Source organism: Podarcis cretensis, assembly GCF_951804945.1.
Source record: "Podarcis cretensis genome assembly, chromosome: 8".
Classification (NCBI taxonomy): domain Eukaryota; kingdom Metazoa; phylum Chordata; class Lepidosauria; order Squamata; family Lacertidae; genus Podarcis; species Podarcis cretensis.
Window position 1 is genome coordinate 5,361,758 of NC_137177.1, and position 26,119 is coordinate 5,387,876.

Sequence of the window (26,119 nt, forward strand, 5' to 3'; positions counted from 1 at the left end):
TTGCGCGCTGCGCCGAACCTGGAAGTACCGGAACAGGTTACTTCTGGGTTTCGGCACTCGCGCATGTGCAGAAACACTAAATCGCGCTTTGTGCATGCGCAGAAGCGCCGAATCGCAACCCGCGCCTGCGCAGACACAGCACTGCGGGTTGTAAACGTGCCTCCCACATGGATCACGTTCGCAACCTAAGCGTCCACTGTATCTGACTTTTAGAAGACATCTGAAGGCAGCCCTGTTTAGGGAAGTTTTTAATGTCTGATGTTTTATTGTGTTTTTAATATTTTGTTGGTAGCCGCCCAGAGTGGCTGGGGAAACCCAGCCAGGGGCAGGGTGTAAAGACTATATTATTATTATTATTATTATTATTATTATTATTATTATTATGGCTGTCTCTTTGGGGGGGGTGCAGAGACGAGACCCCCCCCCCCGCCCTGTCCCTCCCCATGCTGAAATCCAGGCGTGCTCTCTCTCTCTCACCGCTCTCCTCCAGCAGCTGCAGGTCAGAGCAGGGCATCCGGGAGGAAGGAGGATTGACGGCTATCCGCAGGGTGACGCCTCTGCTGGGCACCTCCCTCAGCGCTGCCAGGATTTCCTCCCCCTGTGGGAAAAGGGAGGGGGTCCGTCAGTGGCCACGATCCGGGCCAGGTGAACAGGGCCCTTCCTGGACAGGCCATCCCCGTTCCCAGGTGCAGGATCCGTCCGGCCGATTAACCCTTTCAAATGGTTTGGGATGAGTCCTTCGACATGTCGTTGGCCCATCTAGCTCCACACTGGCTGGCAGCAGCTCCCCAGGGTTTAGGGTTGGGGAGCCTTTCCCAGTCGCCCCCAGGGAGCTGAACCTGTCATCCACCACGTTTATTACTTCTACATTCCATCTTCTTCTCCTAAGACCTCTAGGCAACATCCATGGCTCCCCTCCTCTTATTGACGCCTCACAACGACCCTGTAAGGTAGGGTGGGAGGTGTGACTGGCCCCCAAGGTAGCATCCAGTGAGCTGCACGGGCAGGGGCGAGAATTCGAACCCTGGTCTCTCTCGGGTCCAAGTCCAGCCCTCTAAGTTTGATTCCCTCCCCCTCTTTCTTTTTCCTTTCTCCTCCTGTGAAGAAGCTGCATCCTAATGTTTTAATGTTATATTTTAATCTTGTTTTTTAAATTGTATTTTAATCAACTTGTTTTTATTATTGGTTGTTAGCTGCCCTGAGCCTGGTCTTGGCTGGGGAGGGCAGGGTATAAATAAAATTTATTATTATTATTATTAAACACGGCACTACGCCGGCTGCCCCGCAAAGCAGGTTGCTCTAACCACTGAACTGCCGCTGTCCCCCCATGTAATAATTTGCAACGCTGCGTCTCTGTTTGGAGCTGCCTTTTTCAGATCATCTGCAACTTGGGAGGCTCTGGGATTTAGAGCTTCTCAGACAGCCCAGGACAGGCGTGTATTCTGCTCTTAACAAAAGCGGCTGCCTCTCCAACACGCCCGCAGGCACAGGCCGTGACCGACATGCGAAAAACGGATGTTTTGCTTTCCTCAAAGGGCCCTTTGATGGGCACAGAGGCTGAAGGAGGCGCCACCACCCCAGGCAATTAGACGCCTGTTTGCAAGCGGGTTTGACAGGGTCTGCCGGGTGCTGAGCGCCTTCGCTGCTGCATATTTTGGCACAGGCAGGCAGCCACCTTTTCAGACACACCAGCAGGCAGTGTGGTGTAGTGGTTAGAGAGCCAGACTAGGCCCTGGGAGAGACCATGTCCAAACCCCCCACTCCCTGCGTGACCTTGGGGGCCAGTCCCTGCCTCTCAGCCTGGCCTACCTCACAAGGCTGTTGTGAGGATCAGAGTGTTGGAGAAGGACCTGGGAGACCAGGGTTCAAATCCCGCCCCCCACGGCCATGAATCTTACTGGGTGACCTTGGGCCGGTTGCTGACCCTCAGCCTGGTCTACCTCACAGGGTCGCTGGGAAGATTAAATGAGGAAGAGGAGGACGAGGACCATGACAGCTCCTTGGAGAAAAAAGGTGGGCTAGAAATGCGATAAGTACTGTATTTTTTGCTCTAGAAGACTCACTTTTTCCCTCCTGAAAAGTAAGGGGAAATGTGTGTGCGTCTTATGGAGCGAATGCAGGCTGCGCAGCTATCCCAGAAGCCAGAACAGCAAGAGGGATCGCTGCTTTCACTGCGCAGCGATCCCTCTTGCTGCTCTGGCTTCTGAGATTCAGAGTATTTTTTTTCTTGTTTTCCTCCTCCAAAAACTAGGTGCGTCTTGTAGTCTGGTGCATCTTATAGAGCAAAAAATATAGTACGTAAAATACTACAGATCCCATTTCGGCTTCGTTTTACACATGAGAATGAATGGTTTAACTTCACCACCAAAAAAACAGCTGCAGCAGCCGGGGGGGCTGTCCAGATTGATCAACCAAGGGGTACTTTTCGTGTTGAAATAGGGAATGTGCTGGGTATTTATTTATTTATTTATTTATTTATTTATTTAATTTATTTATACCCCGCCCTCCCCGGCCAAGACCGGGCTCAGGGCGGCTAATATCAGGTATAAAAACAATTGATTAAAATACAACTTAGTAAAGGTAAAGGGACCCCTGACCGCAGCGAACGACTCTGGGGTTGCAGCGTTCATCTCGCTTTATTGGCCAAGGGAGCTGGCGTACAGCTTCCGGGTCATGTGGCCAGCATGACTAAGCCGCTTCTGGCTAAACAAAGCAGCGCACAGAAACGCCGTTTACCTTCCCACCGGAGCAGTACCTATTTATCTACTTGCACTTTGACGTGCTTTCGAACTGCTAGGTTGGCAGGAGCAGGGACCAAGCAACGGGAGCTCACCCCGTCGCGGGGATTTGAACCGCCGACCTTCTGATTGGCAAGTCCTAGGCTCTGTGGTTTAACCCACAGCGCCACCCACATCCCTAAGATACAACTTAAAAACAAAATTAAAATACTACTTCAAATGCAGCCTCATTTCGGTGGAAGCCCAGATCAAAAACTGTTTGGGGGGAGAAAACGTCAAATCTTCACCAAGGCCAACTATCCAGACTGGTCCTACGTGGGCCAGACAAAAGCCAGGGAAGTCTCCAAATAGGGGTTCCATCACAGAAAGAAAAGGAAAGAGGGGATCAGGTTGGTTCCAAGCCAAAGGCCAGGCGGAACAACTCTGTCTTACAGGCCCTGCAGAAAGAAATCAGATCCAGCAGGGCCCTGGTCTCATGACACAGAGCGTTCCACCAGGCCAGTGTTGAAAAGACTCCATATTCCTATTTGCAACCCCTGGGAAGGCTTGCTGGACGAAGGCAGAGCAACCCTTGGGAAAGCCATTCTGCAGCAAAGGAAGCAGCTGGCACAGAGCGCTCCACCTCGCTCAGGACTGCCTGCACCAGCTGGCAGCAGCAGCAGCGCCTCTCTAGGGTGTCAGATGGGCTGCCCCTCCCAGCCCCACCTGGAGATGCCCCCGGGGAGATGCCTCCCACCCCTGAGCCGTGATGGCCCTTGACCGAGGCCATTTCCGGAGAGAGCTCTCCACCTGGCTGGCCGAGGGGTCCTGGGTGCCGGTGTCCTTGTTGCTCAGGGTCCAGTAAAAAGAGGCGATGTCCACACTGCTGGTGGCGTCTCCCAGAAGGGTCTTCCAGGCGTCGAAGATGGAAGGGTTGAGGGTGCTGTTGTCGTCGTACGTCAGCCCCTCGGGGATGCTCTCCACCAGGACGCTCCTGAGGAGGAAGAAGAGGAGAGGAAGGGCAGCTTTTGCGGGGGGGGGGAGACATCCTCTCCCCTTGCAAGTCTCCTTGGGCTGCAGGCTGGTTGGTTTGGAAGATTCACAACGTAGCTGTCAACGTTTCCCTTTTTTAAAGGGAAATCCCCTTATTCCGAATAGAATTCCTCGCAAGAAAAGGGAAAAGTTGACAGCTATGATTCACAACGCTGTGTGTGTCAATCTGAACTTTCTCAATGTTTTATTATTGTAGGCAGGGTTAGAAACTCAGATACGTAAGCTATTCGCCAAACGGCACCTTAAAACCCAGATTACAGTTGCCACAATGCAATGTCTAGGCGATGGTTACCAGATTTTTTTCAATGAATCCGGGGACACTTTTGTTGTTGTTGTTGTTGAAGCTGTGTAGCAACAAGGAGTCAGTAGTGGGGATGGTGAGACAAAAGACCCTGGGCCCAAGCACACATGCACATTGTATAAAGGTGCAAAGCCCTTCTTTCGCACCCTGTGAAACATAAATGCGCAGAGTTTTTGAAAAACTGGGCAACGGCTGCCCGCCCACAACTCCCGAGCCTCCCCCAAACAAAGGGGGAAGGGGCAGGAGATCTATACTGCCAGACGTCCCTGGTTCCCCCTTAGCAGTGGCGGCAGCAGCAGCAGTCAGCAGCCCGGAGCCAGCCTGGTAGCGCACTTGGCTCTAGCTGGCTTCAGGAGCTACTCACTGCCGTGGCTCCCGCCATTTTTCCTCCCCGGAAATCTCCATATGATGTGTCTTGTGTGTAACACATCATATCAGGACTTCTGGCGAGGAAAAATGGCGGGCGCCAGTGCAGCGAGCAGCGCCTGAAGCCAGCCAGAGCCAACTGCGCTACCAGGCTGGCTCCAGGCTGCTGAGACTGCCACATTTCCCAGGGACAGATTTGCAAATCTGGGGACATTCTGGGGACGGAGTTTGGGGACAGATTGGCAAATCCGGGGACTGTCCCCAGGAACAGGCGATGTCTGGTAACCCTAGTCTAGGCACCTTTTTCTTTTTGCAAGGTTGCCAAGCTGAAAATGAATTGTGCTTATCGCCATCCCAGGGTCCAGAGATTTCTACGTGGCCCCCATGCGCTGCCCTGTCCCTAAGCTATAAATCTCAGAGAGTTGAACAGCGTTTACTCTGGAATGTGGAAGCAGTCCCGACCAAAGAACACTGGCAAACCAAGTTAATGGACTACGCTGAAATGGCAAAACTAACCGGAAAGCTCAGAAATCAAGATGACAAGGAATTTAAAAAAGAATGGGAAATGTTTATTATGTATTTGCAAAAGTATTGTAAACAGGTTAATACATTGGCAGGATTTTTAAAACACTTGCAGTTTTAGGAATCTGAGGTAAAAAATAATAATTTGGAGTAGGAATTATATGCAGCTGAAAAGAAAATTTGAGGAACCAGGGGTGGGGTGGGGGAGGGAAGTAATGAGATTTGGAAAACACCATTTAATGGATTTGATATTGTTTATATGTATATTCTTCTTTGTTGCTATTATTGCATTTGTTAGTGTGTGTTTTTTGTTTTTGTTATTTTTGTTGAAAATTTAATAAACATATTATGAAAAAAAGAAAAGAAAAAAGAACAGCATTTACTCCATAAATCACAGCCTCAGCAGAGAAGCAGCTCATGCTTTGTTTAAATTTTTTATTATGCATTTTCTGTTTTTCATGTTGTCATTTTATGTTGTGAACCGCCCTGAGATCAATGGGCATAGGGCATTATACAAATTGAATTAATTCATCGTAACCCCCTCCAGGGATGCAGGTGGCGCTGTGGGTTAAACCACAGAGCCTAGGACTTGCCGATTGGAAGGTTGGCGGTTCGAATCCCCACGACAGGGTGAGCTCCCGTTGCTCGGTCCCTGCTCCTGCCAACCTAGCAGTTCGAAAGCACGTCAAAGTGCAAGTAGATAAATAGTTACCACTCCGGCGGGAAGGTAAACGGCGTTTCCGTGCGCTGCTCTGGTTCGCCAGAAGCAGCGTTGTCATGCTGGCCACATGACCCGGAAGCTGTACGCTGGCTCCCTCAGCCAATAAAGCGAGATGAGCGCCGCAACCCCAGAGTTGGCCACGACTGGACCTAATGGTCAGGGGTCCCTTTACCTTTACCCCCTCCAAGGGCAGTAACTGTGCCAAGAAGAGGCCCAGAACAACCTCGCCGCAGGCAGAGCCCTCACCTGCAGGGATCGTTGCACCTGTTGCCCAGGTAAGGCCCGGCAGCCGCCTCCTTCCCTGCCGATGTCAGACCACGAAAGGGGAGAATGAACATGTGGAAAAGGAGGGCGGTCGCCAGCATTGTCGAGAGGATGGCCACCACGAGGATACAGCGGAAGTCCTGCGAAGGAGAAAGAGGGACGGAAGTGGGTGTTCAGCACTTTTTTTAAAAAACGGTTTATATTAACAATTTCAACAAAACAAAATATCAGAACATATCATATTATTTTTTCCCCATTTTTCCCCACCCCCTAAGACTTCCCTCAGCTCCTCTCTGATTTCTCAGCACATTATTCTCTGCATGTTATAAAATTATACATACCCTTACATTATCTGTCTACCATGTTATCAACCAATAAGTTTGTGTACAGTGGTACCTCGGGATGTGAACGGGATCCCTTCCGGAGCCCCGTTCACATCCTGAACAGAAGGTAAGACGCGACTGCGCGTCTGGCGTTTCGCCGCTTCCGCGCATGCGTGTGACGTCATTTTGAGCATCTGCGCATGTATGAGCGGCGAAACCCAGAAGTAACACGCTCCATTACTTCCGGGTCACTGTGGAGCGCAACCCAAAAATACTTATCTTGAAGTGTATTTATCCCAAGGTATGACTGTATGTTTTTTCAAAACCTGCCAAGGAGTCCAGTTCCTTTTTGTTGTCTTTTTAGATAATTCGTGAAAAGCTCCCATTCTTCCTTAAAGTCACAGTTGTCCTTGTCCCGCAATTTGTATGTCAATTTAGCCAACACTGTGTAGCTCATCAATTTTTCTCGCCACTGTTCTTTCGTTGGGATTTCCTCGTTCTTCCATAAGTTCTTTATTTTCCTTGGCAGGTCTTGTCCTGGAATCCGGGCGTCCGGCACTTCTAGGGCAATTCAGCAGCTGGACCTCAGCAGCCCAGGATTGTGGAGCTGTGTTGACTAAGGGGGGGGGGGGCAGCTCCCTGCCATGTGGTCCAGCCCCTCAGCTGAGTGAGGAGGAAGCCCCAGAAAAGCAAACGCCTCCTATGCAGGCATTACAACATTAAATCATTAAAGCTTGGGTGTAACCTTCGACGCCTCCCTTTCCATGGAAGTTTTTAATGTTGATGTTTTATCACTATATTATTATCAATATTCTGTTGGGAGCTGCCCAGATGGGCAGGGTAAATAATAATAATAACAATAGTAATAATAATACAGTGGTACCTCGGGTTACATACACTTCAGGTTACAGACTCCGCTAACTCAGAATTAGTAATTCAGGTTAAGAACTTTGCTTCAGCATGAGAACAGAAATTGTGCTCGGCGGCGCAGCAGCAACGGGAGGCCCCATTAGCTAAAGTGGTACTTCAGGTTAAGAACAGTTTCAGGTTAAGAACGGACTTCCGGAACAAATTAAGTACTTAAGCCGAGGTACCACTGTAATTCCTGTTTAGGGAATTTTTCAAGGTTTGACGTTTTACCATTTTATTATTAATATTCTATTGGAAGCTGCCCAGATCGGCAGGGTAAATAAAATAATAATAATAATAATAATAATAATAATAATAATAATAATAATAATTGCACCCAGACCCAGGTCTCAAGAGGGAGTCCCCACTGCACAGGTCACAATGTTAATCTTTGGGGGACTCCAGTTTCTGCATTCTTCCGTGGGCCAAACTGTCCCTTAACCAGTTATTAATCCATTTATAGGACTGTGCCTCTCTTTCCATGGCTTGAGAGGTGTGTTTTATTGGGGGGGGGGGGAGAGAGAGATGGGACTTTATCCCAGCTCAGGCTCTTCACCAGAACCTGGAAGGGGAGGAGGAAGAGGAGACTAACCTTCTTTGGAGCCAAGCTGGGCTGCTGGGTCAGTGGGGGCTCCTCAGGGTTGTGCAGCACCTTCAGCTGAAAGGAAGGAAGCGGAGAGATGAAACACCCTGGGAACTCCAGGCAGCAGGATCTCAGGATCCACTGTGTGTGCAGACAGGCAGGTGAACTGCACTCACCTGCGACCCCTTTGGGGACATCCAGCCCCACGTCGGAGCTGGAGGCAGGAAGCCCAGCTGGCTTCTCCTTTCCCCACACATTTACGAGGGGGATGTCTGCCTCCTCAAGGGGAACAGGGCTCGTGCAAATAGCTCCCCCAGCTCCCATTCATCACAGTGGAGCTGATGCCAGAGGAAAAGTGGGGGGGGGGAGAGAGAGAGAGACTGGCAGAACTGTCCCTGTCACAGATGCAACACGATCCCTGTCCTGCCTTTGTAAGAACTTTGACCTTTTAGTGTGGCAGACTGCAACCTTCGGAACTCCCTGCCTCTTGAAATCAGGCGGGCGCCTTCTCTGTGCTCTTTTCGGCACCTGCTAAAAGCATCTTCCTTTAGACAAGCCTGTCCAAATGCTTAGAAGGGTGATCATAGAATTGCAGAATTAGAAGGGACCCCGAATCTCTTGCCCAACATGGGGATTGAACACACAACCCTGAGATGTGAGCTCTAGTCCGTTTTTACCCTACTTGGTCCTTTTACCTTTTTGAAAGCCTTAAATCACTGCTGTTAATTTCCCTTACGGTGAGGAGAGAGACTCCACCAGGCAAGGCCTCCTTCCACCTGCCTTGCTCCACCCTCTGCTTCTCAATGTGTATTGTATTGTTTTATGTACTGTGGCTTGCCGTTGTTTTATTGATTATAGTTTCCACTGTTGAGTGGATTTCTGTTTAACTCTTATATGCTGATATTATTTTATAATATTCTATATTCTATATTTTATAATATTCTAATTATTATTGAATGTTACTTTTTTAATGTAGGTTGCCTATTTTAAAGTTGTTTTATTATCACATTTTTGTATTGCATTAGACTGTTATAAGATGTATATTTTTTGTTTCTTCAGCGCGTAAACCGCCTTGAGTATTGTAAGATAGAAAGGCGGTATACAAATTAAAAATGATGAATGATGATAATGTTATGGTTTTAACTTTTTTTGCAAATTTCGAGGGCTTTTTCCCTTTTGCAAAAAAGCAGTGCATATATTTTACAAAATATATAAACAAATCATTAGGCTGCTGTCTCTCATGCCTTGTTATGCTGTCATTTCTATGGGGATATACGCTCGGTATTTATTACCCCTGCTATGCAAAAATCTCCAAATGGATCCCTGTCTAAAATCCCTGGTAGGGGACAAGGAGCCTGAGATTAAGGGTAGCTAAATTCTGTGCGATTGCCATAAAACTTAGGGAACAAGCTGTGCTATCATCATGATTAAGGTTTGAAATGATAATTTTAGGTAATATGTAAATGACTAAGTTTTAATGTATATATTTTTTAACTGTTCCTATATCTGTTTTGTCCCTGTTATACCTAATTTCAAATTCAAATGTATCCCTATCCTGTTTTATGACTTCCTTGATATTGTATGTGGGCTGGAACTGGTCTGCGACCGAAATAACAAAATTCATTCATTCATTAGGCTGGGGGGCGGGGACACACTTGCCGTACGTCCAGCGTTTGGGAGGAGTTCAGTGTCGCACTTTTATGATTGTCAATGCAAGCACTTAGAATCATAGCATTGTAGCGTTGGAAGGGACCCTGGGGTCATCTAGTCCAGCCCGCTTCAAACGCAGGAATCTCTTACCCAGTTTGGGGCTCGAACCCACGACTCTTGAGATTAAGAAGAAGAAGAAGAAGAGTTTGGATTTGATATCCCGCCTTTCACTCCCCTTCAGGAGTCTCAAAGCAGCTAACAATCTCCTTTCCCTTCCTCCCCCACAACAAACACTCTGTGAGGTGAGTGGGGCAGAGAGACTTCAGAGAAGTGTGACTGGCCCAAGGTCACCCAGCAGCTGCATGTGGAGGAGCAGGGAAGCGAACCCGGTTCCCCAGATTACGAGACTACCGCTCTTAACTACTACACCACACTGGCTCACATTCTCCCAGCTGAGTTATGCCAGCTCTTGAGGGTATCAAACAGAACGAGGTTCCCTCCTGCCCCCTGTGCACTGTTCTGGGGGAGCAGAGGAATGCTTTGCACTGGCTCCTGCTGGTGCAACGGTTTAGTTTGATCCATCCCTTTGGACACACCCGATTTAGGCAAGCAAGGATTTACCTGGTGGTAGGTGACATGGGGCTTCATGGCCGAGGCGGAACGGGCAGGAAAAACCTCCAGAGGCCTGGGAAGGAGACAAGGAGGAGAGTGAAGGCATCTACAGCGTCAGAGAGGAACTCTGCGGCCGGATCTCCCTGGTAGCCAAAGGCAAACCGACATCTGGCCAAGTTGCCTCATGCGGCCTCAAGCGCAGGATCACACCTGGGCAGCCCAGAGCCCTGGCATCCTCTGCAAGGTCAGCAAGGGACTCAGCAGCTGTGCTGGATTTTGACTGTGGGGGGAATTGGGGAGGGCCAGAACCAAGGAGGCACCCTCCAGTCAGGCGGGATTGCTATGAGGAATTTTGAAAAATGGAACACGCCATTGTGTCCACGATGAAAGCATTGCTTGACTGGGCTTGAGTCATTGACAATAATTTCCGCTAACATCCCACAATCCTCTGCATCTCTGCCCATCTTCTCTACTTCTCTACAAATCAATATGGCTAACCTAGAATAATAGAATCATAGAATCCTAGAGTTGGAAGAGACCACAAGGGCCATCGAGTCCAACCCCCTGCCAAGCAGGAAACACCATCAGAGCACTCCTGACATATGGTTGTCAAGCCTCTGCTTAAAGACCTCCAAAGAAGGAGACTCCACCACACTCCTTGGCAGCAAATTCCACTGTCAAACAGCTCTTACTGTCAGGAAGTTCTTCCTAATGTTTAGGTGGAATCTTCTTTCTTGTAGTTTGGAGCCATTGCTCCGTGTCCGCTTCTCTGGAGCAGCAGAAAACAACCTTTCTCCCTCTTCTATGTGACATCCTTTTATATATTTGAACATGGCTATCATATCCCCCCTTAACCTCCTCTTCTCCAGGCTAAACATGCCCAGCTCCCTTAGCCGTTCCTCATAAGGCATCGTTTCCAGGCCTTGGACCATTTTGGTTGCCCTCCTCTGGACACGTTCCAGTTTGTCAGTGTCCTTCTTGAACTGTGGTGCCCAGAACTGGACACAGTACTCCAGGTGAGGTCTGACCAGAGCAGAATACAGTGGCACTATTACTTCCCTTGATCCAAAACACCCAGCCACCCCACTCACACATGAAAACAAAGACCAACACAGCCAACCACAAATGAATAACCACACCCTAGGCCAAACCCAACCTCCCTTACCACCAAAGGAACACAAGTGAACAGCAAAGAACCTGCCCAAGCAACGCTGACACCAAACCCTACATACATTAAGCAAAATAGAAACATTGCCACCCGACCCCACCCCCCATCTCCCCCCCCTTTTCCTCCTTTTCCCCTTTTCCTCCCAATGTCTCAACAAATGAAACTGATTTGTAAAAATGTTACGGGGGGGGGGGAATATACGAGACAGAGAGACATTGCACACACTTTTGTAAATCAAGAATCTTTCATAAAAAAATAAAAAAGAGCATATTATGAAAATGAAATTAATGTAATACCCAGCGAAACACAGACAAAAATATAACTAATAAAAACAACAACAACTATGTGCTGCGCAAATAAATACTTCATTTTATCTGTACTGAAACTTCCAGCATTCTCATTCCCTGCCCCCTGGCCAAGAACAGCAGCATGAAGGCAGCAAAAGCACAGGTGAGGTTTCGAACAGATGCCTAAGGAGCAAGAGGAGGAGGAGGAGAATGTGAAGTAGACCAAGAGAGCTACTTCAAATTCTGCACAGAAACATCCCCCCCCTTTTTTTTTTTTTTGCATGCCCTTAAAGCAGGCTTTTCCAACTTGGAGCCCTCCACATGGTTCGGACAAAAACTTGGCCAGGTCCCAATGACAGTGGGGGTGGGAAGGGCTTGTAGGGCAGGCAGGCAGGCAGGCAGGCAGGCACTGTGAGTCAGCCCAGGCAATTATGGAGGAGAGCAACAACTCCTCCAAAATGCAAAATAAGCAGCTGGATTAAAGGAGTGTAACTTCCTCCTCTAATCTGGGTCACAAGTGCTGGGTTAAGGCTGGGAGCAACACTGCTTGGAATGTGGAAAAAGCTTCAGTCACCAAGGTCAGCTTGTTGTTGTTTAGTCATTTAGTCATGTCTGGCTCTTCGTGACCCCCTGGACCAGAGCACGCCAGGCACTCCTGTCTTCCACTGCCTCCCGCAGTTTGGTCAAACTCATGTTTGTAGCTTCAAGAACACTGTCCCACCATCTCATCCTCTGTCGTCCCCTTCTCCTTGTGTCCTCCATCTTTCCCAACATCAGGGTCTTTTCCAGGGAGTCTTCTCTTCTCATGAGGTGGCCAAAGTCTTGGAGCCTCAGCTTCAGGATCTGTCCTTCCAGTGAGCACTCAGGGCTGATTTCCTTCAGAATGGAGAGGTTTGATCTTCTTGCACTCCATGGGACTCTCAGGAGTCTCCTCCAGCACCAGAATTCAAAAGCATCCATTCTTCGGCGATCAGCCTTCTTTATGGTCCAGCTCTCACTTCCATACATCGCTACTGGGAAAACCATAGCTTTACCTATACGGACCTTTGTCGGCAAGGTGATGTCTCTGCTTTTTAAGATGCTGTCTAGGTTTGTCATTGCTTTTCTTCCAAGAAGCAGGCGTCTTGGAGCCCAAGAAAGTAAAATCTCTCACTGCCTCCATTTCTTCCCCTTCTATTTGCCAGGAGGTGATGGGCCCAGTGGCCATGATCTTCGGGGTTTTTTTATGTTGAGCTTCAGACCATATTTTGCGCTCTCCTCTTTCACCCTCCTTAAAAGGTTCTTTAATTCCTCCTCACTTTCTGACATCAAGGTTGTGTGAGGAACTTAATATATCTTTTAAAATGAAAGCACCACTTTATTACAAGAGGTGACCAAGGTGCTGCCCAGTTCATACCTACTTCAACTCAGCAGCTGCCCACAGAGAGACCCAATTTAAAAAATAAGGAATGAAGGAGGGAAGGGTCAGCTGTGCCAGTGGCTCTCAAAATTAGGACTTACTCCCAGTTTGCAACCTCTGGGCTCAGCCCTGGGACCCATTAAGTATAGCCATGGAAGAGAGGGTCTCTGAGTTTGTGCAGAGTGCACTGTCTTCTCCAGAGAGTAGCCTTCCTGCCCATGTTCTCGGGGGTTTCATGCCACAATGTTGGCATTTCAGACAGACCCATATTTCACTTGAAAAAGCAGGGTAGGGTTGGATGTCAAACCACGCTGGGATTGTTAGTAAAGGGCCAATATATATAAATAACTATAATTATTACATTTTTAAAAATTCATGCTGTACTGACCAGAAGCAACCTCTTAGGACCAATTGTGTTGAAGTGGCAGTTGGCAAGGCAGACCACAGAAAACAAATACGCTCCGTATCATAAAATCTATATTGATGCAATTTCTTTTCTCGTATTTCACCATGCCCATAATTTGCAATTTTTTTTTTTGTTTTCCCTTCTTTTCCTTCTCCTTCTTTTTTAAAAGATGCAAACTGTTGTAAACAAAAATCTGCCCTTTTTTCCCTTATGGGGTATCCAAGAGCCCATATAGAGTCCTTACGTAGGTTCCCTATCGGTAGGAGAAAATAACAGAGGCCAACCAGAGAATATTGAGAAGCAAAGCAGCTGGTAAGCCTGATTTTTATTGATCTGTTGCAACAGGGTCCTCATTCACCACAAGCAGGAAAGAGGAGGAGACCCAGAACAATGGCACACAGGTGATATCAAATCCAAACTACTCCTCCTCCTACTCCTCTTCTTCTTCTTCTTCTTCTTCTTCTTCTTCTTCTTCTTACCTTTGTTGCTGCAAGGTACCTGAGGGTGCTAGCAAGGCAATCTCTTGAGTCTCTTTCTTGTGAGCCAGTGTGGTGTAGTGGTTAAGAGCGGTGGACTCGTGATCTGGTGAACCGGGTTCGCTTCCCCGCTCCTCCACATGCAGCTGCTGGGTGACCTTGGGCCAGTCACACTTCTCTGAAGTCTCTCAGCCCCACTCACCTCACAGAGTGTTTGTTGTGGGGGAGGAAGGGAAAGGAGAATGTTAGCCGCTTTGAGACTCCTTCAGGTAGTGATAAAGCAGGATATCAAATCCAAACTCTTCTTCTTGTTGTTGTATTATGGTTTGTATTTTTATATTGTAAACAGCCCTGTGGTCTTGGAGTGAAGGCCGGTATAGAAATTTAATTCCTGAAGGGAATGCAGCTCTCAGGCTGAAAAATCTTCTTCACTCATGAAGCATATTTCCCCACTGAGCCTTGCACTGCATGCTCTGGCTGGCAGCAGCTGAGCTCTCTAGAATTATCTTAAGAGAGGAGAAAGGGAGCCTTCCCAACCCCGCCCTTTTCCTTAAACTGGAAGTGCTGGAATCCAAACCTGGGACTTTCTTCACGCGAAGCCAGGCTCTGCGGCTGAGCTAACACTTCTCTCCTGAAATGCTGACACTGCTCTCTTGAAGGCCAACACACAGCGAAAATTATCAGGAACAAATCACATGGTTTTGGGGGAAGAAGCCCCAAGCAGTTCAGCATTATCAGCATCCACTCTGCATGCAGGAACCTGGGAAGCGGCCATATACAGAGTGAGGCCATCTAGGCCAGTATCGCCTACACTGATTGGCAGCAGCAGAACTCTCCCAGCTCTGCCTGGAGCCTGAATTTGGGACCTTCTGCATGCAAGGCAAGTGTCCTCCAGCTGAGTTATGGCCCTTCTCTGGTTGAAGCCTCAAACGCATCTCCAGGGGCAACTGGGATGGTCCTCCCACCTGCCAGTCAGTGCAGACAATACTAACCTAGATTGGCCAGTGGCCTTTGCTTTATGAATCTGAACTCAGCCGTAGGACACTTTCTGTAATCCGGTTTGGGAGGAGACCCCCAGAGGGTCGCGGGACCCAAACCCACTTCCAGCTCGGGGCTTCTCAGACCTGGGAGATGCTTGGAGAGCCTCGCAGCGGTAGCCAACGTGGCGCCCTCCAATGCTGCCGAACTGCCTGACCTTTGGCCGTGTGTGGGGCTGACGAGAGTCGGGCAACCCCGGACCTTTCCACCTGCTCCAGGGAGGCGGCCTCTGCTGGACTCCGGCTGGGGGGAAGAGAAGCGCGCCCGCTCGGTGACTGGGTGCTACGCCCTTGGGCACCCCAGGGTGCCCCCCGCGCGTCCAGGGCGCCATTCCGACGTGACGCGGGAGCCCGCAGGTGCAAGGCAGGCGGGGCCCGATTGCTTCCGAATAGGAAGCTGGGGTGGGGAGAAAGAAATAGGGGGGGACCCGGTTTCCAGGCCAGGTCAAGGGAAAGCCCCAGACGCGCCCCGATCGGAATTCAATGCGTCTCGTCGGGGTGGAAATCTGTGCGCCCCACTAAAGCGGCTCCGCCCCACCAGGGACTCCCGGCCCGGCCCCACCGCCACGCACCCCCGTTTACCTCGGGCCGGCGGAGCAACAGCTGTCGTGGCGGCGCTTTCCTCCGGACGGGGACAAGCGGCAGCCCCGGGCGGGGCGGAGACGCGGCAGCCGGCCAGCCGGCCCCCAGGCGGGGCTCCCGCTCACGATCCGCCCTCTCCGCCCCGGAACCTGCTGGGTGGTGGCTGCGCCTCTGAGCACGTGCAGAGCGCCTCCCTGCTGCCCACGCGATCCCAGCAGCCAGACTGTGAGTAGGAGGACGGAGTTGGGGGACGGACCCTGCCCAGCAGGTTATTGTTGTTGTTGTGGTTATTTACCAACATATGCCGCCCTTCGCCCTGAAAATCACAGCGGTTCACAGCATCCGACCCCTTTCCCCCGGGTTGCGAGCTCTTCGCCGGCAAAGAACGAGTTAAAAGCAGAGGCAGCGGCTCCGCCCCCTGAATGGAACTCCTAAGCACCACCTGGGACCGTACCATCTGTCCTCGGGAGAGGAGACGGCGAAAGCGTGTTCTTCACAGCGCGGAAAAGCCGAGCAGCGCTGCTCCCAGTTTATGCCCCTGACTTAAAATTATTCTGTGGCGGACGGGGGGTGGGCAGCTTGATTTTGACCGCCGCCCTTGGAAAACGAATTCTTCTATTCCTTTTTCCCCCCCTCTGTGAGAATGGTTCCTTCCCAGGACGGCCGAGACAAAGGGAGGCGCGACCGCTCAGGACGAACCATTATAGCCAGTGAAGGGGGGCACTCTGAAGCGGCAAGGGAAGGAACTGGGCCCCGTAGCCCTGAATAGTAAGGAATAAAATGGGATAAAAAGCGAGTGGAGGTTTTTGTTGTTGTGCCCTGGGAAAAGAGGTCAGAATCCCCTGCTCTGCATCCGTTCGCCCCCCAAGGTGTCTGATGGTACCTCCCCATGCTCTATTAACTCTTAGGTGGCCGCGACGAGGACGGGAGGAGAACTGCTGCGTTAGTTTCTTCTTTGATTCTGCCTGCAGAGATTTTTGCCTGGCTCTTCTGGGTCCTTCCTGTACCCCAGATCGAAACTGGGCTCCCCCTCGTCTGCAGTGCTCTCTTTGTGTCACTTGCAAATGGCAATGGCCGTGCAATTTTGGAAACTGATCTGCCTCCGCAGTCGAAGGTAGCAGTACAGTATATCTGAAAACCAGTTGCTGGAAGCCGCAGGAAGCGAGAGTTGCCCTCTAATCCAATAATAATAATAGATACCAAAATTTAACCTGTCCAGCATGTAGGGGTGCTTCCAGATTGTCGCTGTTTCGTGGTGGGATTCAATCCCATACTGGCAAATTCAGGTTCTGCAACTAAGGTTTAGGGCTCTTGAGCAACCAATTCCACCCCCACAAAAAATGTGATGGGGAAATTAACTGGAAAGTATGAGATATGGTTGGCATCCGTCTGTCTTGAGAGGGTGCACCTTCGGGGGTGAAGTCAAACCGTTGGAGAATCACAGCACCTGCTGTGGCTGCAGAAACCGATACGGGAGAGACATGTTTTCTTGCAGCCGGGGCAGAGGAAAGTGTCCGGTTGTGCTGCTGCAGATGCACCAGGGCGTTTCTTCTCTCTGTGCTCCTCCCAGTGGCCTTTCCTCCTCTGGTCATGGCTATGGCCACACAACCTGCCTGTCTCCAGGCCCTGTGGTTCTCTGCAAGGGATTCCCACATGATGGATGTCAGCAGCCTTCATGTCATGTTTTCAGACATCTTTGTATTGCAGACTTGGTCTGCCAGTGAGCCTGGTGCCTGACGCCATCTCCCCACAGAGCAGTGGCGTAGCGTGGGGGGTGGAGGGGGGGCCGGCCGCACCGGGCGCAACATCGGGGGGGGGGGGCGCGCTTGCCGCCTCCGGAGTCGCCGAAGAGCCTCGGGCGCAGGCTGTAGCAGAGCCCCATGTCTCGCGGAACCGACGAGCTGTGCGCGCGTCCAGGCTGAAGGTGTCCGGCAGGCAGCGGCTCTCAGCACTCGCCGCGGTCCCCGCGCGTCAGGGCCGCAGAAGGCGCACCAGGCAGCCCCTCCTCACAGCCCCGCCACTGCTGCTGCAGCTGCGGGGCCATGTTGCATTTTCCTCGCCTCTCTGCCCTCCTCCTCCTCCGGGCAAGCGGCGACGTTTGGGCGGCAGTGCCAGCGGCAACTCGCCTCAGATCACCTGACACAGACCCGCCGCCGTGGCTACCTTACCGTAAATACCCCAGCCCAGGCAGCAGCAAGAAGAAGCTGGCAGCGGCGGCAGGTTAGAGGTTAGGGGGCGCGAATTACTTGCCTTGCCCCGGGTTAAAGGTAAAGGTAAAGGTACCCCTGCCCGTACGGGCCAGTCTTGACAGACTCTGGGGTTGCGCGCCCATCTCACTCAAGAGGCCAGGGGCCAGCGCTGTCCGGAGACACTTCTGGGTCACGTGGCCAGCATGACAAAGCTGCATCTGGCGAGCCAGAGCCGCACACGGAAACGCCGTTTACCTTCCCGCTGGTAAGCGGTCCCTATTTATCTATTTGCACCCGGAGGTGCTTTCGAACTGCTAGGTTGGCAGGCGCTGGGACCGAGCAGCGGGAGCGCACCCCGCCGCAGGGATTCGAACCGCCGACCTTTCGATCGGCAAGTCCTAGGCGCTGAGGCTTTAACCCACAGCGCCACCTGCGTCCCTTTGCCCCGGGTTAGGGGGCGCAAATTACTTGCCTTGCCCCGGGTGCTGACAACCCACGCTACGCCGCTGCCACAGAGCCCACCTTGGGAATCCTGCTATCTTCCATTCTGCAGCCTGGACCAAGCCAGCGTAGACATCACTGCAATGGAAGTGCAAACATGCTGGGAATGCGCATCTTTGAGACTCTTTCCTCTCAGGGCAACTTCCTTCTCTCTGTGTGCCCCAGAGAGGCCATTTCCAAGGCCTGCCACACCCTCTCCCTGCCAGGACTCTTCGATGGCCCTCTGCCATAGATCCTTTAATTGAGGTTCCTGCACTTCGGGGGGTTGGATTAGATCACCCTTGGGGTCCCCTCCAACCGATGCTTCTAATAATTCTGTGGCTGCCTGCCAACGCACTTGCAAAGAAAGGGCAGCTGCCCACAATTCCTGTGTGTCAGGGATCTCCTGCCAAGCCTCTTCATATGCAAAGAGGGCACTTAAAGTGAGTACCTGAGGGATTGAGAAACCTAACCACAGGGAGCCAAAAGTCACCTCCTCCCAAGAGAAAGGGAGCAAGGAGTCTTTCCGAAGCTGGGCTGCTTCTTTCAGCTCCTGCCCCTCCCAACATCAAGGGATCCTTTTCCTTTTCCAACATCAGGGATCCAAGGCAGGGTCTTCTATAATAATATTATTAATAATAATTTTATTATCTATACCCCATCCAACTGGCTGGGTTTCCCCAGCTACTCTGGGCGGCTTCCAGCAAAATATAAAAACATAATAAAATGTCAAACAATAAAAACTGTGAGGTCAACCCACCTTGCTGATACTTGAACAAGGAGTGTAGTGGATCGGCTTGGATTTGTTCCATTGCAGAGGCAGTGCTCAGGTTATTTCATATTCTGCCTTTCCCTTCTGCCTGCTTCCCCCTTCCATTTCCTTTTATTCCCGAGCAAGTGCCTGAATTTGAGGCTGAAACGTGTGTGCAGTGGTCACCCTCAGGGCTTTAGGATTACCTGGCATTCAGGCTACTGGGAATTCAGGACTGCAGTTGTAAGTGACCATCACACCCTCCTGAGGTCTGGGAGAGAGTGTGGGCTGCTTCTACACTCCTAAGTAAACCGCAGGGATGTTGGTTGAACGGAGGAGTACTGGGTGCCCCCTGGTAGCCCTGCAGGTGTGATAGGAATTTTGAGGTCATAAGTGTACCAACCAAGCACGTACCTGAAACCCTTTTTGATTCCCAAATGTTTCCTCTGCAAGGTCAAAGGAAAATGGAAAAGCCTCCCCATTGTCTTTCCCTTCACAAATCCTGTCTTAAGGGCACATTTAAGATATGAATAGGGTGTGAGCCTGTGACCTGGCTCAGGAACTAAGTATATCTATCATTACAAAAGACTGGCCAGGCTCCCCAGGCAATCCAATCAAGTGACCATTAAACAGGTAACCTGGCAGACAGGAGGTAAACATAGCACTCAGATTTCTGCTGTAGACCGCCCTTTCTGTGATGTAGGTATGATGTATCTGGGGGGTCTTGAACTACACCCCTTCAGTGATGTGTGCATGATGTATGGAGGGGTGGTCTTGAGCTCCAGGGCAGGGAATTTCAAATGTCTATATAAGGCCTTGCGTGCCATGGTTCAAGGTTCCTCCTCCCTCCTGCGTGTGGTGAGTGAGGACCCTGTTGCAACAGATCAATAAAGATCAGGCTTTGCTTCTCAATATTCTCTGGTTGGCCTCTGTTATTTTCTCCTACCAATAGGGAACCTTTGTAAGGACTCTATATGGGCTCTTGGATATCCCATAAGGGAAAAAAGGGCAGATTTTTGTGTACAACACAAGGCTGTTGTGTTGCAAGTGGGACAATGCAGCAGGTGCGAAAAGCCTCTGGTCACAAACCCCATAGGCAGCCCCACAAGGAGCTGTGCCGGTCTGAACCACCATGGGGTGAGGGTGGGGGAGTGAGCACCCAGCTAGCAGATGGGCTGATGGGGCCCACAAGGAAGTGGCTGGCCTAAAAAGCAGAAGCTGCCCCGTGGGACTGAGACCCTTCCATCGCCCTGGGTGGGGAGCCATGCATTGGTCTGGGTGGGGCGTGGACCAGTTGCTAGACAAATGTGCCGCCAACGCCTTCTGCAATTGGATAAAGAGTTTATTATTGCTGTGGTCAAGTGTGTTTGTGTGCATCTGGTGCTGCTGGGAGGATAGAGGCGGTGGGGGGGGGGGGCAGGCTGCCGTTTGCCAAGACAGACTGGCAGGCCTTTTTTGCTCTGGAATAGAGGGGACTTCCCCCCCCCCTCCGCCCCATCCAGCCTGGTGCACCTTGTCGCACTGCCATCAGGGCTCCGCATAGTTCGGTAAGAGTAAGGTGGCTTTTATTAAAGCAAGTAGCTTTGGGCAGCGAGGAACAGTCTATATATTTAGTGGCTACAAAGGAATCTGTTTCGAAGGCTCCCGGCTGGGGCCATCTCTCTGCTGCGCCTGCCCTCTTCCGGGGTGGGGGGGTGGGGAGGGCCCGCGGGGTCAGTGGTGGCTGGTGATGTGTTGCAGGTACGGCTGCAGCTGGTGGCGGTTCCGGGAAGTGTGCAGCACTGCCTTGAGGGCCCCCCGCTCCATGCCGTGCTCTGCCAGCCAGTTCTCCTTCGGCAGCCAGCTGGTGGGCCCAGGCAGCTGGGCGGCTGGCTCGTACACCTCTGGCTGCGCTCTCTGCCAAAGAGAAAGACGGCACTGCGTTACCCACGTCCCAACGCCAGCCCCCGGTTCCCTGCAGGCTAGGTGGCTATGGGGGTCCCTTCCAGCTCTGTGGTTCTGTGTTTTGTTTTGCACTCATGGTGCAAGCAGCCCTGGTGGTCAGCAGGGAGAGGGATATGTTTCAGGGCACTTGTGAAGCAGTAGCTCTAGGTGATTGGAGATAATAGCTATATAGAAGGGGTCCTCCAGGGGTCATCTAGTCCAACCCGCTGCAGTGCTGGAATCACAGCTACAGAATCCCTGACCAGTGGCCCAGGAGCTCTATCGAGCATTATGAATTTTCCCCATAGCATGAATAGTTTTAAAAGCTTCTTTCACTTACGTTTTCTCTAAATTTAAGTCCCAAGCACTGCGACCTTTCTATAATAATAATATGCCCTCCCTCCTCCCTAACCTTTTCTCGTATTATCCCCTATTACACACTCCCCCACCTTATCACACCTGTTGGTTTATCTGTCCCGTTTTTGGAGGTGGGGAGTAAGGCAGTTGGCCCTTTTCACCAGCTCTGCTATACCCACTGGGAAGTGGGGCCGTCGGAACTACAACCCATTTCCTGATGTGCCCATGCGCAGCTCACAGCAGCGAGATACTTGTTTCGCTCTGCATCTCTTCCCAGAGGATGGGCTTTGCCTCTTTCGCTGCTGCAGCACAAAGCTGGCACATAATTCTCTCCCCAGAAGACCCACTGGTTCACTGGAGTAGGTGGGATGGTTTCACCCCACACCTGACGCTGTGACCTGAATCTCACCTGGATTTTGTGATAATAGGACATCTGTATCCTTTTCACCATCATTGAGGGATGGAGAAATTCTGCTTTTTCCCTGCCTGGTGTCAGGCTTCACTCCCCACCGCACCCCCATTTATTTCCATCTTCACATAATTTTCTCAGCCGTTTACCTCCAAGCCTCGTTCACTCATTTTAATAGCCCATCTTTCCTCCAGGCAGCTCAATGTGATGTTCATCGTTCTCCCCTCCATTTAATCTCCTCAACAACTCTGCAAGGCTGAGAGGGACAGTGCCTGGCCCCAGATCAGCATCATGGCCGAGTTGTGGGGGGGCCGGATTTGAGCCCTGGTTTCTCCCAAGTCCTAGCCCAACACTCTAACCACAACACCACCTAACCCTCACTTCCAGGCTTCCGAGCAGCTGCTGTCAGGTAGCACTGGCCCCCAAGCCAAAACTGCAGCAAGATGAGTGAAGCCGTGGTCCTGGCAGGTTGGCAAGGAGCATACCTGTGCTGCAATCACCATGTGCCAGGCAGAAAGGGGAGGCAGGCTGGGAATACCCCTTGCCCCATTGCGTTTGGGGTGGGAGGGGGAGGTCAGAGGCCTGCAGGCGGCTGGCAAGTTGTTTCTATGGGGAGCAACTCTTGACAACCAAGCTCTGAAAAGCTCCTGCCCCCTTACCTTGCTCTTCACATGCCGTGAAAGGATTCCCTGTAAGGCAGTAGACCCTGAGGGAGGGGGACCACTGCACCTTCAAACCACCCTGACTTTGATGGTGCTCTTCCTTCACCCTGGCCTTTTAATGTTAGGTTCCTCCTGGCTCAAGCTTGTCTGGAAGGCAGGAAAGATCTAGACCAGCCTTTCTCAACCTGTGGGTCCCCAGATGTTGTTGAACTACAACTCCCATCATCCCTAGCTAGCAAGGCCAGAGCTCAGGGATGATGGGAGTTGTAGTGCAACAAACATCTTGGGACCCAAGGTTGAGAAACACTTGATCTAGACCAACAGTTCCCAGAGGAAGGGAGTGGTCCCACCCTCTGGGGAGACAGTAGAATTTCCTAGTGGGGGTGCTAAAAGGCAAGTGGGTGGCAGAGAGGTGCTGGAGGTGGTGATTTACGGCTCCTGCTAAGGATCTTTAAACCAGACACTGATATCATCCATCCATCGTGTTAGGAATTTACTGAATTTGCTGAATGTGGTACCCAAGACTCTTGCCAAAGGACTGTCAGATTTTGAAAACCAGGCATCTCTGGACCAAGATAATCAGTTTTGCTAAATTAATTCAGCTAAATAGTTGTAAGTGGCTTTTGAATAAATTTTGGCAGATGCAGCTGATGGACTATATGCAACTGGCCGAGATGACTGGCAGAATTCGAGACCTGGGAGAAGAGAGGGTTGAAGAAGACTGGAAGAAATTCAAGACTTATCTACAAAAGTATTGTAATTTGGTTGAAGATTAAGAAGGATGCTAGATCATAAATAATTGCCTACCATTGAATTAGATTTGAAATTGACGATAAGTGAGATTGAGGGAAACATAAAATTTGTGGAGAATAGATCAAATTAACTGAACAAAATTTAAGAATATAAATAAAGATGATAAATTGCTGGGAAAAATTTATGACGATGTAAGTGGGAGTGGGAGACGCGAGGGAGTCCAAAGAAGTTCTGAAAAATGTGTTATGACTCATGTTATATTGTTTATTATTTTTGCATTTTGTATTTTAAAAAAATCTTAATAAATATTTATAAAAAAAAAAGATAATCAGTTTTGCTAAATTAATTCAGCTAAATAGTTGTAAGTGGCTTTTGAATAAATTGTGAATGTTTATAATTTGTATGGGGGTCATACCAAGCGCTAGTCTGAATAATGCTTCTAATCAGGTGGGGTAGGGAGCACTAGGGGCAAGTTCGTGGAACCAAGGGGGCACGTGTGGAAAGCAACAAAGCAATACAGGGGGCAAAAGGGGTCACCATTGGTCTGAGAGCAGGTGGGCAGCCTGATTTTTCTATCTGGGTGGAGGGAAAGGGAGCCTAACCCTGGCAACTAAAGTATTGCCAGAGTTTCCAAGGGACCTTCCAGCACCTTCTGGATCCTTGGAGACCCTTCATTCCTCCTTCACAGGTGCACACTCTCCTGACTCAGCCCACTGCAGAAGTTGCTCCAGAGGCTTGGTGGTGGCCCTGTTCCAACACTTGAGGACACACCTTGGACTCTTACTTTGGTACACAGGAAGAGGAACACAGCTGTATACCGAGTCAGACCATCTTGGCCCATCTTAATCAGTATTGTCCACACGGACCAGCAGCAATAGCCCTCTAGTGTTGGCTCTCAACAGTGGAACGGACTCCCATGAGAGGTGGTGGACTCTCCTTCCTTGAGGGCTTTTAACCAGAGGTTGGGTGGCCATCTGTCATGGATGAGATCCCTGCATTGCAGCAGGCTGGACTAGATGACCCTCAGGGTCCCTTCCAACTCTGCAGTTCTTTGATTCTCCCAGCCCTACCCAGAGATGCTTTCGGCGATTGAACTTGCAATGCAGATGCACTGCCCTGAGCCATGACTCTTCCCCAAGACCCATCATCAGCTGAGACCCATCCATTGCCTCAACTGTTGGGCTCAAGCCTCCTCCGAGACCCCCTGCAAGTCAGTCCCCCCGCCCTGCTGTGGCCCCTTCTCCCCAGCCCTCGTTACCTGAGCGGTGGGCGAAAGCATCAAGCCCCTGGGGTAGCCGGGGTCTTCCCTGGCGTTGGACTCTGGCAGGGAGGCTGTGCTGGCGTTGCTTTCCTTCTCCCACGTGGGGGGCTCCTCGGGGGAGTACTGCCCCAGCAGGATCAGGTTCTCGAAGGTGGGGTCTGGCTTGGCATGGTGGGACGCCTTGCGGTGCCGGGGGCTGCCGCGGCGGTTCCGATAGTAGGCCGGGATGGGCTCTTGCTGCGGTTGCTCCTGGCGCAAGCGTAGGCTCTGCAGGACAGGCTTGCGCCGGCCGGATGCTGCCTCCGGGGGCCCGGGGTGGGTCGGCTCATACAGCCCCCCGCTGGGCCCTTCTCCCCACACCTTCAGGGGTGCTTCCTGGCCGGCCTCGGCGATGCTGAGGTCATCCATCTGGCTGGTGGTCCTCTGGATGCCATGGGCACTGTTCTCCTCCTGGAAACTGTCGCGCACCGAGTAGAAACGCTCTTCTTCCATGGCGCTGTAGAGCTGCGCCTCCTCCTCTGTCTTGCTGTGGCTGGGCAGAGACTCGTGGAGGCTGCGCAGGCAGAACTGGTAGTACTGGGTAAGGTCATAGTTCTGCTTCAGCGGCTGGGTGGAGACGTACGGGTGCTTCAGGGCAGCGCTAGGCGTGATGCGCTCGTGTGAGTCCCAGGTCAGCATGCGCTTGATGAGCTCCACCATGCTGCGCAGGTCAAAGTACTCGGCCAGGGCCTCCGTGTCCGGGTAGATCATCCTGTGGATGTTGACCGTCTCCATCTGGTCCAGGGACTTGAGCACATACTTCCTCCTCTCCACTGACTTCACCTTGGTGTCGGCCAGGTACTCCGCCGGGGTCTTCAGCTGCCAGGAGTTGACCACCTCAGGGTGCTGGCTTCTCTTGAAGAAAAGGTGAGCCTTCCTGGCTGCATTGAGCAAGGCGGGCCTAGGCATCCCCTGCGTCTCGCAGATGTACCGGATCTGGTCGTACTCGTTGTTGCCAGGGTAGAGGGGCCAGCCCAGGTGCAGCTCGGCCATCACACAGCCCAAGGACCAGACATCCACCTTCTCGCAGAAGGGCAGGCCCAGCAGGATCTCGGGCGCCCGGTAAAAGCGGGACTGGATGTAGGGCTCTTTGACGTAGCGCACCTCGTTGAAGATGCTGGCTGAGCCAAAGTCGATCACCTTGACTCGGAAAGGGTACCTGACTTGGTCCACCAGCATGATGTTTTCGGGCTTCAGGTCCGCGTGGATGATGGAGAGCTCCTTCAGCTTGGCCAGGGCCCTCAACACCTGTATGGTCACTGTCCGGATGTGCCGGACGGGCAGCGGGGAAAAGTTGTGCTCCTTCTGGAAGTCAAAGAGATTTTGCTCCAGCAGCTCGAAGACCAGGTAGAACTTGAGCTCGTCGTGGAAGAACTCGTGGAACTGGACAATGTGGGACTCCTCCGAGTCCACCTCAGACATGGTTTGCAGAAGCTTCAGCTCGTTCTTGATGATCCTGCTCCGGTAGGAGTCGTTCTTCAGGATCTTGATGGCCACCATCTCGCCTGTGCTACGCTTCCAGCTCTTCACCACTTCCCCGAAGGTGCCCTTCCCCAGGATCTCAAACACGTCGTAGAAGTCCGATTCCGACTCGATTGTGACCATCGTTCTGGGCTCGCCCAAGCTCAGGAACACGGGTGCAACGTGGCTTCTTGCAAAGAGAGGTTCAGCCGCGCCCTGGAGCCAAGAGAACCCCGGCCTGACTCCGGAACGAGAGATGATGCAACAGTCACTCGGTTCCAAAGTTGCCAAGTTGAGAAGGTTCTGTTATGGAAGTGGGAGGAGGGAGGCGACTCCATGGAGGGGGTCCCCAACAGCACTTTTTTTCCTGTGCTAGCAAATGCTTTCCTGCCAATGTGAAATCGGGGAGCGGGAGGCACTAGCAAAGGACCCCTGAGATATGACCATTCTGTACTGCA

The 26,119-nt window shown here is 51.3% G+C and overlaps 2 protein-coding genes across 2 annotated transcripts in view; both read right to left on the reverse strand.

The window, feature by feature from the left end:
• PLD3 (phospholipase D family member 3) overlaps positions 1–16,462 on the reverse strand; it is a 32,492-nt gene extending 16,030 nt beyond the window's left edge. Inside the window, 9 exon segments of the mRNA XM_079985491.1 lie at positions 478–598; positions 3,528–3,711; positions 5,927–6,084; positions 7,769–7,834; positions 10,031–10,094; positions 15,377–15,617; positions 15,620–15,705; positions 15,707–15,734; positions 15,737–16,462. Coding sequence (XP_079841617.1) covers positions 478–598; positions 3,528–3,711; positions 5,927–6,084; positions 7,769–7,834; positions 10,031–10,094; positions 15,377–15,617; positions 15,620–15,705; positions 15,707–15,734; positions 15,737–15,833 — 1,045 coding nt within the window. The 5' untranslated portion in view covers positions 15,834–16,462.
• A 3,655-nt stretch (positions 16,463–20,117) lies between these two features.
• Positions 20,118–26,100, reverse strand: HIPK4 (homeodomain interacting protein kinase 4). The gene is made up of 2 exons (XM_079985522.1): positions 24,159–26,100; positions 20,118–20,692 (listed from the first exon to the last, which is right to left on the reverse strand). Exons 1-2 carry the CDS (start codon positions 25,803–25,805, stop codon positions 20,510–20,512), a joined length of 1,830 nt encoding a protein of 609 aa, XP_079841648.1. The 5' UTR covers positions 25,806–26,100; the 3' UTR covers positions 20,118–20,509.
• Positions 26,101–26,119: the final 19 nt, after the last annotated feature.